General features: G+C 37.6%; 2 protein-coding genes and 1 long non-coding RNA gene across 3 annotated transcripts in view; 1 reads left to right on the plus strand and 2 right to left on the minus strand.

Moving 5' to 3' along the window:
• LOC136259338 (uncharacterized) overlaps positions 1-1077 on the plus strand; it is a 43003-nt gene extending 41926 nt beyond the window's left edge. The window contains exon 10 of the mRNA XM_066052833.1: positions 784-1077. Coding sequence (XP_065908905.1) covers positions 784-1077 — 294 coding nt within the window. The remainder of the gene's footprint in view (positions 1-783) is intronic.
• A 1079-nt stretch (positions 1078-2156) lies between these two features.
• On the minus strand, positions 2157-2725 carry LOC136258437 (uncharacterized). Its single transcript, XR_010702787.1, has 3 exons — positions 2494-2725; positions 2375-2440; positions 2157-2320 (listed from the first exon to the last, which is right to left on the minus strand). It is a non-coding gene; the product is annotated as an uncharacterized lncRNA (long non-coding RNA).
• Positions 2726-3637: 912 nt separating this feature from the next.
• Positions 3638-5086, minus strand: LOC136258436 (uncharacterized). Its single transcript, XM_066051750.1, has 4 exons — positions 4949-5086; positions 3944-4029; positions 3801-3894; positions 3638-3736 (listed from the first exon to the last, which is right to left on the minus strand). Exons 1-4 carry the CDS (start codon positions 5042-5044, stop codon positions 3653-3655), a joined length of 360 nt encoding a protein of 119 aa, XP_065907822.1. The 5' UTR covers positions 5045-5086; the 3' UTR covers positions 3638-3652.
• Between the last annotated feature and the right edge of the window lie 8191 nt (positions 5087-13277).

Raw genomic sequence — 13277 nt, forward strand, 5'->3', positions numbered from 1 at the left:
CCCAAACTTGGCCTCTGGATTTCAATCGTCTTCTTACTCCATTTTATACCCGTATATTAAGACCACCGTCCACTCTCACCCTATTACTACCATCTGTGATATTATTACCCGCTCGAAAAAGGCTGCTCAAAACAGGGCAAATCTTGGGTATCAGAAATGTATACACCCACTCAGTGATAGCTAGTGAACAATTGGTGCAAATTTTGTTTGCACAGCTGTAGGCACTGGGAAGTTATTACACAATGATTCCTTAAAATCGCCATATCTCCTAACAAAGCTTTGTGCGTCGAAGTCTTGTTTTGTCAAATTCAGTCACATATGTAGATTGATGTAATATAGGCAAGCATTGTCTGTGTACTTGTCAAGTTCTTCGGTGCCTTAATAGTACTACTAGAGAAAGATTGGGTATAAATGTTATGAGATGTCACTGATATGGTACCTTAAAAGCTTTGTACATTGTGCAAATGAACTTCATAAGTACTTCTGTATTACTTTGGACTTTCTGCTGCACATAAAACAATATACCATATTTACTTGGTTAAACGCTGCACCTTTAATAGTTGCCGCACTGAAGGGGGCCCACAATCGATTGTGAAAATAAGGGCTTAAACATCGTTCACGTGTATCGAATGGTGGTTAAGCTTGAATAGTCGCCACATCGATTTTTGAGACTATAAGGTAATAGAAGCCGCAGCGTTTAACCAAGTAAATATTGTACTTTTAAACTTATTTATGAATAAAATAATTTTATGGTTTGTTAGAAATTATAATTATTGTTCACAGGTTGAAAAGGGAACTTTCCATGTATACTTAACAGACATAGGATTAGCCAGACTCAAGACAACAGCTTGTACAATGACAAATGTTGGAAAAGCTGAAGGCACATATTATTCTTCACCAGAATGCTTTTTTGGAAACACATGCCTTGCGTCTGATGTTTGGAGCTTTGGTTTAGTCTTATCTGAAGTGTTCGGAAGAAAGCATGCGTGGGGAAAACTAATGACCCATGCTGAGATGGCACAACTTATTGTGGCTAAACTCTACCTTCCATACAACAACCATCAGAAGGGTGTGTGAAGGTTGTTTGCAGTATGATGCGAAAAAGAGAATCAATATGATGACTGTGATACAACAACTAAGGGAAATAAATATTTAACAACTCAAGACACTTTAGATGTTTGTACAATACTATAGCTTCATCGGCATTTGTAGGCTTTGAAATATTATCTTCACTCATTACATGTTCAGCTAAATCAGTGAACTCCTTTGGTACAGAGCAGGGCTTAGTGACACTCCATTCACGTGCAGATTCTACATCATCATTACTCACGGTGTGTCTATATGATCGTGTCCCTAATAATTGCATAACATTTTAATCAAATTTAAGTTTATCATACCTTCATCTTCAGGAAGGAAATACAGCTTATCTGGTATACCACCAGGATTATAATTACTTGGTCGTATTCTATGAATGTTCCATTCATGTGCCACGTAATCCAATTCAGCTTGTATCGAGTCCATAAAACAGTATCGAAGGCAGTTACTACACACAAAATCCATTGTTTAATTGGTGAGAAGTATGTGTATTTTGACAAATTCTATAGCTGTGTTAGCCAAACTATAATCCAGCCAATATACATTGTCTCAGAAAACATGACTATTTTAATGTTTTTAATTTGACATTGGCCTACACAAAATTTTCAATCATAGTAATGTACTTGATATTGGTAGAATGTTCACATAACCTAATGCATAAATTGTGTGACCAAATGCCTAATCATACATAGTTTGTTCAGCACTGGTGATTCTAGACCTGATATACAGGTGGGGGGACAGCATAAAATGTTGTATGACTGTACCATAAAGCAGAATTTTAAGGGAGTCGGGGGGGGCCCAGAAGCTGCAGGATTTTTGCAATTATAAGGATTTAAAATGGCTTAAAATTAGTGCTAAAACTAACAATACGTATCTATACCACAACTTTCCCCCTAAATTTTAGAAAACTTATTTTTCAACAGGGTGGGCCTGTACCCCCCCCCCCCCCCCCCAAGTAGAATCGCCTATGTTGTTCAGACGCTGTGACCAAGCATTTTTTTTCTTATTTCAAGCATTGCCAATATTTCCTTAAACTGGATGATGCATGCAAACAAAATTGAAATACTTTAATATAATTGGTTTGCTTCAAACTCCAATGCATTTTAATTGTTTACAGTAAGTTTATTAGCATATATGCAACAGCACCATACATATATAATCAACACTCTTTTACTTACATATGATATTCACTGCTGTCATCCAGTTCACCAGATTCTCTCAAAGCCTGTAATCATAGCAATTTTGCACTTATCACAAGTGAAACACTAATTTCACATACCTTAAAATAATCCATCCACCATTGCGCAGCATTCTTGCGGAGCTGTCCCCACCAAGCCTCAATACGCTAGTTTGTGCACGATTAAAACAAACAAATAATGAAATACAAGGTAAACAAACTTGATTGGAAGTAGATCGGCCATACATGAAGCTTTTCTCCTTTGCAAAGGGATCGTCATGTTGATCTCGCAAAAATGGCTGCAAAAATGCTATATTTGTATTCTCAGTTCCTCTGTCTGTTCTTAAAATTGTAGGACACCCTACAGTAATAAACACATCAGTTTTAATTTATATGTTTAGCTATCATATGCCTTAAAACATACCACATTCAATTGATTAATTAAACACTGCAGCTATAATTAGCCTATAATATAGTATAAAAAACTAATGAGGATATTCAAGGGTAACCGGTGCTATCAGTACAAAGCAGCTCTTAGACCTCAGTGCATCAAAAAAAGAGTACGTACTTATTACAATAGCTGCAATGTGTTTCACCACAATGTACACTACAATAGACAAAAGGTATGGCATACAGAAACACATTATAGAATAACTATTGTTTGTTCCCTTCTCTATTACTGTAGGATTACCTTTCTAACACTACAGATACATAATTATTGTCACCGTGAGGCATGTTCACTGACACGGTATAGCTACAGCCACTATTCAAATGTCAGACTTTTTGTATCAAATCTAAAAATGTACGTTATTATAGTACATTTGGATACTATAATAACGTACATTATAGTACATCTTGGCCTTATATGTTTACATATACTGTATATCCGAGGATCAAAATGCCATCCTGCAGGAGCTGAGAATTAGGAAGGATGAGGGTGGGCAACTGTACCTTCTGCCATTTTTGAGGGCAGCACCTATTCACTTATTCCAATGCCCAAAAGGCAACTATCTTATGGTACTATTCAAACGCAATGTCGCTATGTGGATTGCAAGTTGATGTTTTCACAAAATTTTCATCCTTGGAACACATCATCAGTAGACAATTAAAGTAAAGCAATTCTAAAATATTAAAGCTTAAGTCATTCAGCAAAAAAGTTGAACAAGTAATATCAAGAGTTAGAGGATTAATGCTTGGTTGTATGTATACTATATTTATCTCATGTTTTCAACTAACCTGCTAATTTTTCTACACAATTTAAAAAGTACCCTGCAATAATATATGGATCATTATTTCAGGGGGATACATGAAGCCAAAGGATTCTACGTGAGTAGCTGTTAAAAGGTAAGATAAGGATTATACGCTTGTTTTTAATATTGCTTACCTGTCAATGCAGCCATGTATGGCAAAACCATACGGCTTTAATTTATCATATCCGTCACAATGCCATATATAGCCTGGCCCCTACAGTTCACCAGAAAAGTGGACACAAAGTACAATAAAGCATTATCTGGTGAAATGAATACACCTTGCTGTGATATATCCTTCTCTTCAGTTTTTTTCCTTTCCTAGCTGCAGCGCCTTCTGGGTTATCCAAAGCTGACAACATCATCACAACATTTCTGTAGCAAAATGTTGCTTACCAACTAAATAAAGGACCAACTGACTCACCTTCCAACACGCAAACTATGTTTCTCTTTCAGCCTCTTGTGCAATATGCGGTAACCAATGCAGTTCCCTGACACCTCCCTTTCTTTCTATGAATACAGTATTGCAGTAATGATAGTCACATTTATTTTGAAAGACCGTAGAATGAATGTAAACAATTGTCCCAATGTTGGATCCATGTAGCATGGAAGTTGGAACAATTGCTTCTCACCCTTCTTTAAGCTACACAAAGCCTGCAACATATAATGAAAGCAACTCATAATAGGATAGGCAGAAATTCATAAACAACAGATAGAATAGCCCTCATAGCTATGCAGCAGGTTGTATTGTAGTACTATGATACCGACTATTCAACACTGACAATTTTATAATTCTTGACCTGTGAATAAGAAACTTTTCCATTACAAGATGTGTGGAGAACATTTTACCAGTGTCCTCGCAAGATATTGACCTGTTACAATTTTAGATTGACCGTTGTTACAGATCTGCCAGCCTACAGCAAGTGCTTGTGTGTTACCTCTTGAATACTATTTGCTTTATAGGCTATAATATACCATTCAGTGTAATTTCTGACTACCACAGATACAGGCTGGGGTAGGGGGGAATTGATTGCTATTAACTGAGGCAAAGATGTGGGTCCCTTGAACGTTTGGATACTAAGATACTGCATGTATTCATGTAAGGGGCCACTCACGCATATCGACTCGCAACTTGGAATTCATAGATCAACACCACAAGATTGCACATCCCTTCCTGTGACTGTCCCACTAGTTATTTTCCTGTGCTTTACTTGAATGCCTATACTTCTCCTATAAGTAAGGAGCTGAAAATTACAGATTCCCTGCACCATCCGCAATCTCAGCCCACATCTGTGGACCATGGTAGTTGGGGATTTAATAGGTGCAAAAAAGTATATCTCCCACTAGGGACCTACAGATAGGCTATAGACTAAACAGCTGTGGAGAAGGGAGTATGCGAATGAACTACTTTCATGGATACACAACTTACTTTAATAGCCGCTTCGACTTCTTCAAAGGAAGTTTGACCGTTTTTGTCTCTTCTTCGCAAGTCCATCCTCTTCAATCGCTTCCTAAGTTGATCCATTGTTAAGTTTATACCGTGCCGTAAGTGTAAAAACTTGCAAATGTCCTCAATGTATAATCGTCTTTGAAATAACGTATTATCAAATCTTCCTCACCCACTGTGTGCAAAGCAGGAATGGCCATGATAGTGCCATGCTGGACACCATCCCATAATAACAAATATCACGTGCACATCTAATGACGTAGTATTTCTCAAAGAAATTCTATGGAAATTTTTGAGAAACGAGAAAAGATCGAGAAGTACTAAAGAAATTTTAGGGAAAGTTTCAAGAATAGAGAAAAAATTGAGAAAAAATTGAGAAAAAGGTGAGAAACTTTAGAGAAACTGTTGAGAAATGAGAAAAAGTGAAGAAATTTCTCGGAAATTTCCCAGAAATGAAAGAAATTTTCGGGAAATAGACCGGAACGGGCCACCGTAATTACAATATATCATGCCATCATTAAAGAGTTTCTATAATTGTGGGTGGTTGCATGAGGGTCTACGAAGTGCTGTGATCGGAAGGTGATGTACATGCGCTGATGTTGAAGTTTCACAGGCACTGAAGGGCTGGGGCGGGATTAGAGATGTGCACGGGTAATGTAGCAGTAAATTACTTCAACTGTATCACTACAGCGGGTATGAAACAATTGGCTATAGTTATGTACGGCCCTGCCGGAATTATTATCATTATTATTATTATTATTATTGTTTACTGAGCAGTCAGCTCTGCTGGTGTGCTCAGGAATCACAGAAACAAATACATTAGGTACAATAATATGATTGGAGTCTAGCTGTAAATAGATCGGTATCTGCAATTTCAATTGTATCAGTTGGTAGTATGTTCCACTCGTTTATTGTTCTTGAGAAATAGCTGTTTTGGTATGCCGTGGTGGATGAGGTAGGTAAAATATAGTGAAGATGGCATGGGCCGGAGTCACGCTGACGAGTCAGTGGAGGCGGCATACCACCGTGGCGAAATTAAAACAAACTGATCAGTGACTGCTCACAATTAAACCAAGAGTTGACAGCACAGTGTCTATCAAATCAGCCAGCTCGCTGTCGCTAATGACCTTGCCCACTTCCACACTGTTTGGGTTTGGGAATTGAGGCGGGCGCCTCACACTTCGACGTCATGGCGGCAAGTTTGAATCTTCAAAGAGCACAAAAGCGATCTCATAAACTAACCAACAACTTTTAGCGAAATTAAATGTACAGGTACATTGTGTAAAAATCCCCTGATAGCCGCAGCCTTTTTACAATACGACTAGGGACCCGCCGATTATGCTCATAATTTTACCTATTATGCTATGCTGCACTGCTAAAAAATTTACCTATTATGCTTAAATTTATGCTCAAAACTTACCTATTATGCTCAAATTATGCCCAATTATTTATGCCTCAGTTCCCATGCACTGCTAATAATTTCCAGTTTATTTTTATTTTATTATTTTTATTTTAATACTTTTTAATGCAGTTCAGGACTGCATTAAAGGTCAGTGGGTAATAGATATGCCCACTGCCAAAGAAACATACATACAATACAGTGCAATAACTAATAATTACAACTGTTAGTTACTTATAATTACAATAGATAGCTAGAGATTGTTAAAATTGGTAGAAATTGGCGCTCTAGAGCAGCGGTGGCAAGGGCACAAAAGGTGAAATGTACAAGCTCTCTCAGGGTTGAAGTTATTAGTAAAATGCGACCATAAGTAGTTAGTTAAACGATATTTAATTGTGTTGGTAGATAGTGAAAGATCAATGACTGGTAAGTAATTGTATAGTCTGGCTATCCTGTTAAAGTAAAAATGATGTTGTGTTACTGATGATGTCCTTGGATGATTCAGTTTTTGGTTAATCCCAGATCTGGTGTTGCCTCTTGCAAAAGTAATGTAGTTGTAGATGTTAAAATTATCAGTGGGTGACTTTAAGGATTTCATTAGAAACAGTATATCTTGGAGTTCGTAGTGATACATGAGAGGCAGGAGATGCAGTTGTTCCAGTCTGAGTTTGTATGAGGATGTATAATCGTTAAGAATATATTTAGTGGCTCTTCGTTGAATGCGTTCTAGTGCAGTAATGTCTCTTATTAGTTGAGGCCTCAATAGTTGTGAACAATATAATAGTTGTGATCTGACTAGTGCTAGGTATAGACGTTTCTTTGCCTCAGCACTGTTAACCTGGAATGTTCTTCTGATAAGTCCTAAGGTTTGGTAAGCTTTCATACATGTGTTGTTATAGTGTGCTGACCAGCTGAGGTCAGATGTGAATGTTACTCCAAGATCTTTATGCTGTGCTAGACATTTAATAGGATTTCCATTGATGGTGTATGTAGGGGGGACTGTTGTAGTCGAGAAGAAACGTAAATGAATAAATTTGGATTCGTTGAAAGGTAAGTCAGTCAGGGTGCTCCAATTAGAAGCTCTGTTGATATCAGTTTGTAACTTTACAGTATCTTCACGAGATCTAATTGCATATAGAAGTTTGGTGTCATCAGCGTATATAAAAGGAGTTGCAAATTGAATGAATTCGGGTAGGTTGTTAATGAAAATGACGAATAACAAAGGTCCTAAGACACTTCCTTGGGGCACCCCTGAATGTACATAACATAATTCTGATAGTGAATCTCCTATCTTGACACATTGATAGCGATTGTGTAGATATGCTTCAAACCACTGTCTTGCTTTACCAGTTATTCCAAAGGTTTGTAATTTGCCAAGTAAGTGGTGGTGAGAGACAGAGTCAAAAGCTTTCTTGAAATCCATGTATACTACATCCACTTCACATTTGTTAGGTTCAAAGACTTTTTCTGCAAATACTAGTAGCTGCTGTAACGTAGATCTTCTAGGAAGGAAACCAAACTGATGTTTGGTGGATTGTTCTCTGACACGATTAATTATATTATTATACACAATTCTTTCTAGAACCTTCGATAAAATACATAACAGTGCGATGGGCCTGTAGTTACTCACAGAACTTTTGTCCCCATATTTGTACACAGGAACCACACAATGAGTGCGCCAGTCAAGAGGAATAAAACTGCATGATATACTCGTGTGAAAAAGATGGCAGATTATATGAAGTAGTGGCCCTGCACAGTGTTTGAAGATTTTTGGGCTAAAGCTGTCAATGCCACAAGCTTTGGTTTCGTCAAGAGATATAAGTAAGTCGAGGACGTCAGAATCAGAAAACAGAATATCTTGAACATGAGGAGTGACACTGCTTGATTGTAAGTCAGATACAGATGATGTTGAACCTGTAGATGTAGAAAAAACTGAGTGGAAATAATTGTTAAATAGTTGAGCTTTTTCCAAGTCAGTGGATGCTGATTCATTTGTGTGGTACATTTTAGCAGGAAAGCTTTCTCGCCCTTTGATACTTGATATATATTTAAAAATTTTGTTACTATTACTGTGAGCATAATTTAAAGCTAGATTTGTTTCATAATCATGCTTTGCTTCAGTTATCATCTGTTGTAATTCCCTTTGTAGATCCTCCACTTTAAGTCTTTTCCTTTCTGTAGGATGTCTCACAAGTTGTCTCTTAGCAGTGCGGAGGCACTTGATTTTGTGACGGATTGTTGGGTTAAACCACTTGGGATGATTTGATTCTTTAATAGAGATCTTAGAAACATATAGATTTAAAGCACTATTTATGGCAGTTTTCAGGTATAGCCAGATAAACTCGACATTTTTAGAATTCAATGCTAAGGTAAAGTCATATTCTGTAAGGAATTGGTTCATGTCCTCCCAGTTAACTTTATTGTAATCTAATCTTTGTATACGTATTTTTGTAGGTTTGCTGAGGACATGGTTAATGAGAAGTTTTATCAAATAATGGTCAGATGAGAGGTTGGGTGGTAGGTTTGTGCAGGTTTCAATATGTTGAAGGCCACTAATATTAGACAAGGCTATGTCCAGGGTGTTCCCAGCGCGATGCGTGGGGCCAGTTATGCATTGAATCAAATTGAGTCCAAATACCGTACTACTTCTGCGAAATCATCAGCTGTGGGGGAACTACCACTGTAGATACTCCAGTCTATGTCAGGAAAATTTAAATCTCCCAATAATACAATGTTTTGGGTACTATCGAATGAATTGAGGTATGCCATGAGTGAGGTATTATATTGATCAGAACAGTTAGGTGGACGATATATCAGACACACGAGCAAATTTGGGTCTATCTCAGCAGAGACTATTTCTAAATCATTTGGAGAGGACAACTGCGTTACTGTGAGGAAAGATTTGAAAGCTAATAATACAGTTTATGGATAAATAATAAGTGGCTGAAGCGCAAACCTATACTTGTCAAAATGTATATCACAGAAAAGATCGATATACTCTAATAGAACAGTCAGTTATGTGATTGTTCTATTAAAGTTACTGACTGTTCTATTAGAGTATATCGATCTTTCTGTGATAGCTATTTTTATAAGCAAGAATTCATACTGTTACAAAATATTCTACCTATTATGCTAGCATTATGGTCAATGCTTTCAGGCACCTATCATGCTCATAATTATGCCAGCATAATCGGCGGGTCCCTACGACTTCATGGTTGAAAGAAAATCGCTTCAATGAGATGCGATGATGAAGAAAATGAAAAAAAGTAACGATGCACATTTGAATAAATAATTTAATTAACGCATGGTAAATGGGTGGGCGATGGAACAAACTACTCCAACAATTTGCCTGACTTTTAGTGAGGTAGTTACTCATTACACAAACAAAGGTTACATGCCCCTGGTTTCGAGGTGGAATCTTTTAGTAAGCTGAGATCTCGCCATGCGGATTTTAAAAGATTGCGTAATCGATCCCTCATGTAAATGACTCATCATCATCATCATCACAGTAGTGGTTGCGTGTTTATTATATTGTGGGAGCGCGCTTTGTGCTTCATGGCCTCGCGACTCACTACCGTGAGTCTTGATCTATAAAGTCCACTGATTATGTATGCAGAACAAAAATGTCTAGCAATTCAGTCTTCACAACAGCATAACTGTAACAAGATTACTGCATATACAACTGAGCTTCTTTCACCAGAACAGACTCATCACCAAATATCTGATCGTAACAAATCCTAGCTTCAATATCTTCAGTATTGGTTAATAGTAGCTAACTGACGGAAGAACCAAGGCAGGTTGGGTTGGGTACATCAAGTGTTCTTATTCCCACAACCTTTACTGTCCCATAAAAGGTCAGCAGTAAAATAAGTAACAACCTGTGTTCTACCACTAGAGCCTGATTCACAGTAGTAATGATCACTAACAAAGGGTAGAGTTGTCCACGATCCTTTGAACGAGGACAAGTTAATGCCTTGTGACTATCATACTCTGGATTCACACTAAGGCCTACTCCATATAGGACCAGATGTGCTTCCTTGGAGCACTAAAAGTAATGGAGATGCCATCCAAGTATGGAAGATCAATGGACAATTGGTAAGGACCACCCATCAGGAGTTCCCTTCTGAATATCTATCGTCATTCCACATAATCTACTGTATAGAATATGGTGGGAAGGGAAAAGAGTGGAGAAGCAACCTGCAAAGTCATTGGGAGGTATACAAGCAGCAACAGTAGTAGCAATCTGCATGGACAACCTCCCTTGGCAGGGTTAACATCAGCTATCTCTTTTCCCTGCCCACCTCCCTCAGCTATCTCATCAGCAACAGTAGTAGCAATCTGCATGATCCAACCTTTCTCTCCACCACATGACAGTGTCATGTCACAGTATACAACGAAAGTAAACGTCATCACTCTTTACAATGTAATAACCAGAATTATTACAAGAGGCTGGGTTTAGCTGGTAAATATCTCTACAAGACTTTTCTGTCTGTGTAGTAGAAAAGCCATATTGGTTACAGTCAGTATTAGCCATCACTACTCCCCTATTAATAATGACAACACCAAGTATGGTCATACATGTTAACAGTCACTACCTAGAACTTCTCAATACTAACATTACTGTATTACATATTTAATACTGTATTTACTTGGTTAAATACAGTATTACTTATTACCTTAGTTCTACTCAAAAATGATGTTTAAGCTATTATTTTCAAAATGGCAGGGGCGTAGGGAGGGGGGTTCCGGGGGGTTCAGGACCCCCCCCCCCCCCCCATGTAAAATTTAGACTTCTGCAAGCAGGATCCTAACACACCATTTAGTGTGGCAGGACAAAATGAGTGAGCAATAGTGTAATGGCACAGCACAACAATTGATAAAACTTACATTCATCTCTCAGGGAAGGATTTACAGAGGTAACATGAGCCCTCTTCAAAACTTGTTAAAAAGATCGATATACTCTAATAGAACAGTCAGGTATATACTCTAATAGAGCAGTCAGGTATACTCTAATAGAACATGCATTTAAATATCCATGTCCATATGAAGTTTTTCAGACATTCCAACATTAAATGCAAAACTTAGCATGACCTTATACTGCTATAGCTTTGGTGTGCAGTGTTTAAAGATATAGAGCTCCAGTAATTTATCACTTGTGTTATGCAAAATGAATTCATGCTATGCATATTTGTATAGTTATATTGTTTTGATTGTCATTTGTATCAGTGGATTCATGGCTCCTATACCACAGTGAGATATAACCATCACTTACAGATTACTATATGTGTCTCTATGTGTTATGCTGTCTGTTTCCACTAGGTGACTTTATCTAGTACTACCTTCATCCCAGGGGCACTTAATGCATCATAATTAATGTACTTTTTGCATAAAATATAGCAATTTGCTGAGTTTTGATTTATTAAAATATTGAAAGTCTCTCAGCGGTTGGGGGCTGCGCCCCCAGACCCCTGCTTCTAGTAACTCAATGCTGGTGCTGGAACCCCCCTTCAAAAAATCCTGGCTACGCCCCTGAAATAGATTAAGGTACCACTCAAGTGCGGTTACTATTTGAAGGTGTACATGTGATGGTGTGAAATCTATATATACATACATAAGTACATAAACAGTACTACATAAGTTACTGTAAGATTTCTACAAACTGCAATAGTACTTCTCCCACTGCCATTAACAAGCAAATAAACCATAAAATTTACCAGTACTCTTTTTATTGCACAGCTGTCAGACAGGTGGTACTATTAATACTTATATTACTGTTTATCATATTCAGCTATTACCAAAAACACACTGTGTATACACATGTGTAACAACTCGATACTGTATGCAAGTAAACAAGAAGGCTTAGCAACATTGTTGGACTAATACAAAGTTACATTGTCCAGTTTACTGCACGTAAAAACAAGCTTCTTTTACTAAAACAGATTCATCTCCATAATGTTGATCATAACAGATCCTAGCCTCAATATCATCACCATGAGTTAATGGTAACTGACAGTAGAACCACGGCAAATCAGGGTCCACACAACAAGTGTTCTTACTTCCACAACCTTTACCAGGGTCACTTGTAAAATAAGTGTTAAATTGTATTCCACCAGTAGTGCCTGATTCATAGTAGTAATGATCATGAATAAATGGTATTCATCTGAACATTTAATAGGCAAGCAAAGCCTTGAACATTAGATTTGATAAATGTGACCAAAACTATACTGTACATTTGGATACAAGCAAATTTGTGGGAATACTCAATTTATGTCATAAATCTGTGGAAGACAATTGTGCATATAATTATGTATACATTAGCTACCTGTAAATTGTTAAACGTACACACATGTAGACACACAGAGTAGTACTGTATACACCGGACAATACAAGTACACAAACACACTCACATACGATAATACCATATACATGCATTATAGTAAGTACAAGCTGTAGCTAGTTCTAACAGATTAGCCAGATGCAATAGCTGTACACATAAGTGCGATGCCCTAGGACAAGAAGTACATAATAAACAAAATTATTGCTAGCTATCAGACAGTACCCAGTAACCAAGTGTACAGGTCACAACTAGTATTACGTTGCAAGTATAGGTGAATTACCAACAAGTGTGGGTGCCATGAGGGACGAAAGGGAATTTTTAACCCGTAAGACAGGCACAATTGCATGAGGGACAAGTAATGAAAGACACTGGGATGGATAGCCATATAGGTTAATGCAGGGGGTAGGCCAAGAACCTAGGAATAAGTTTCAGAACATTGCTGCATTAATTCCAAAGCACTGATAACAGTACGTACATTCATACACCATAGGAGGATTTTAGTTCTACAATATATTGCTTTCCTCCACATGCATACACAGCTATGTGTATTGACTCTTGAGATGAGTTCTGAGTAT

Source organism: Dysidea avara, chromosome 6 (genome assembly GCF_963678975.1).
Source record: "Dysidea avara chromosome 6, odDysAvar1.4, whole genome shotgun sequence".
NCBI lineage: Eukaryota > Metazoa > Porifera > Demospongiae > Dictyoceratida > Dysideidae > Dysidea > Dysidea avara.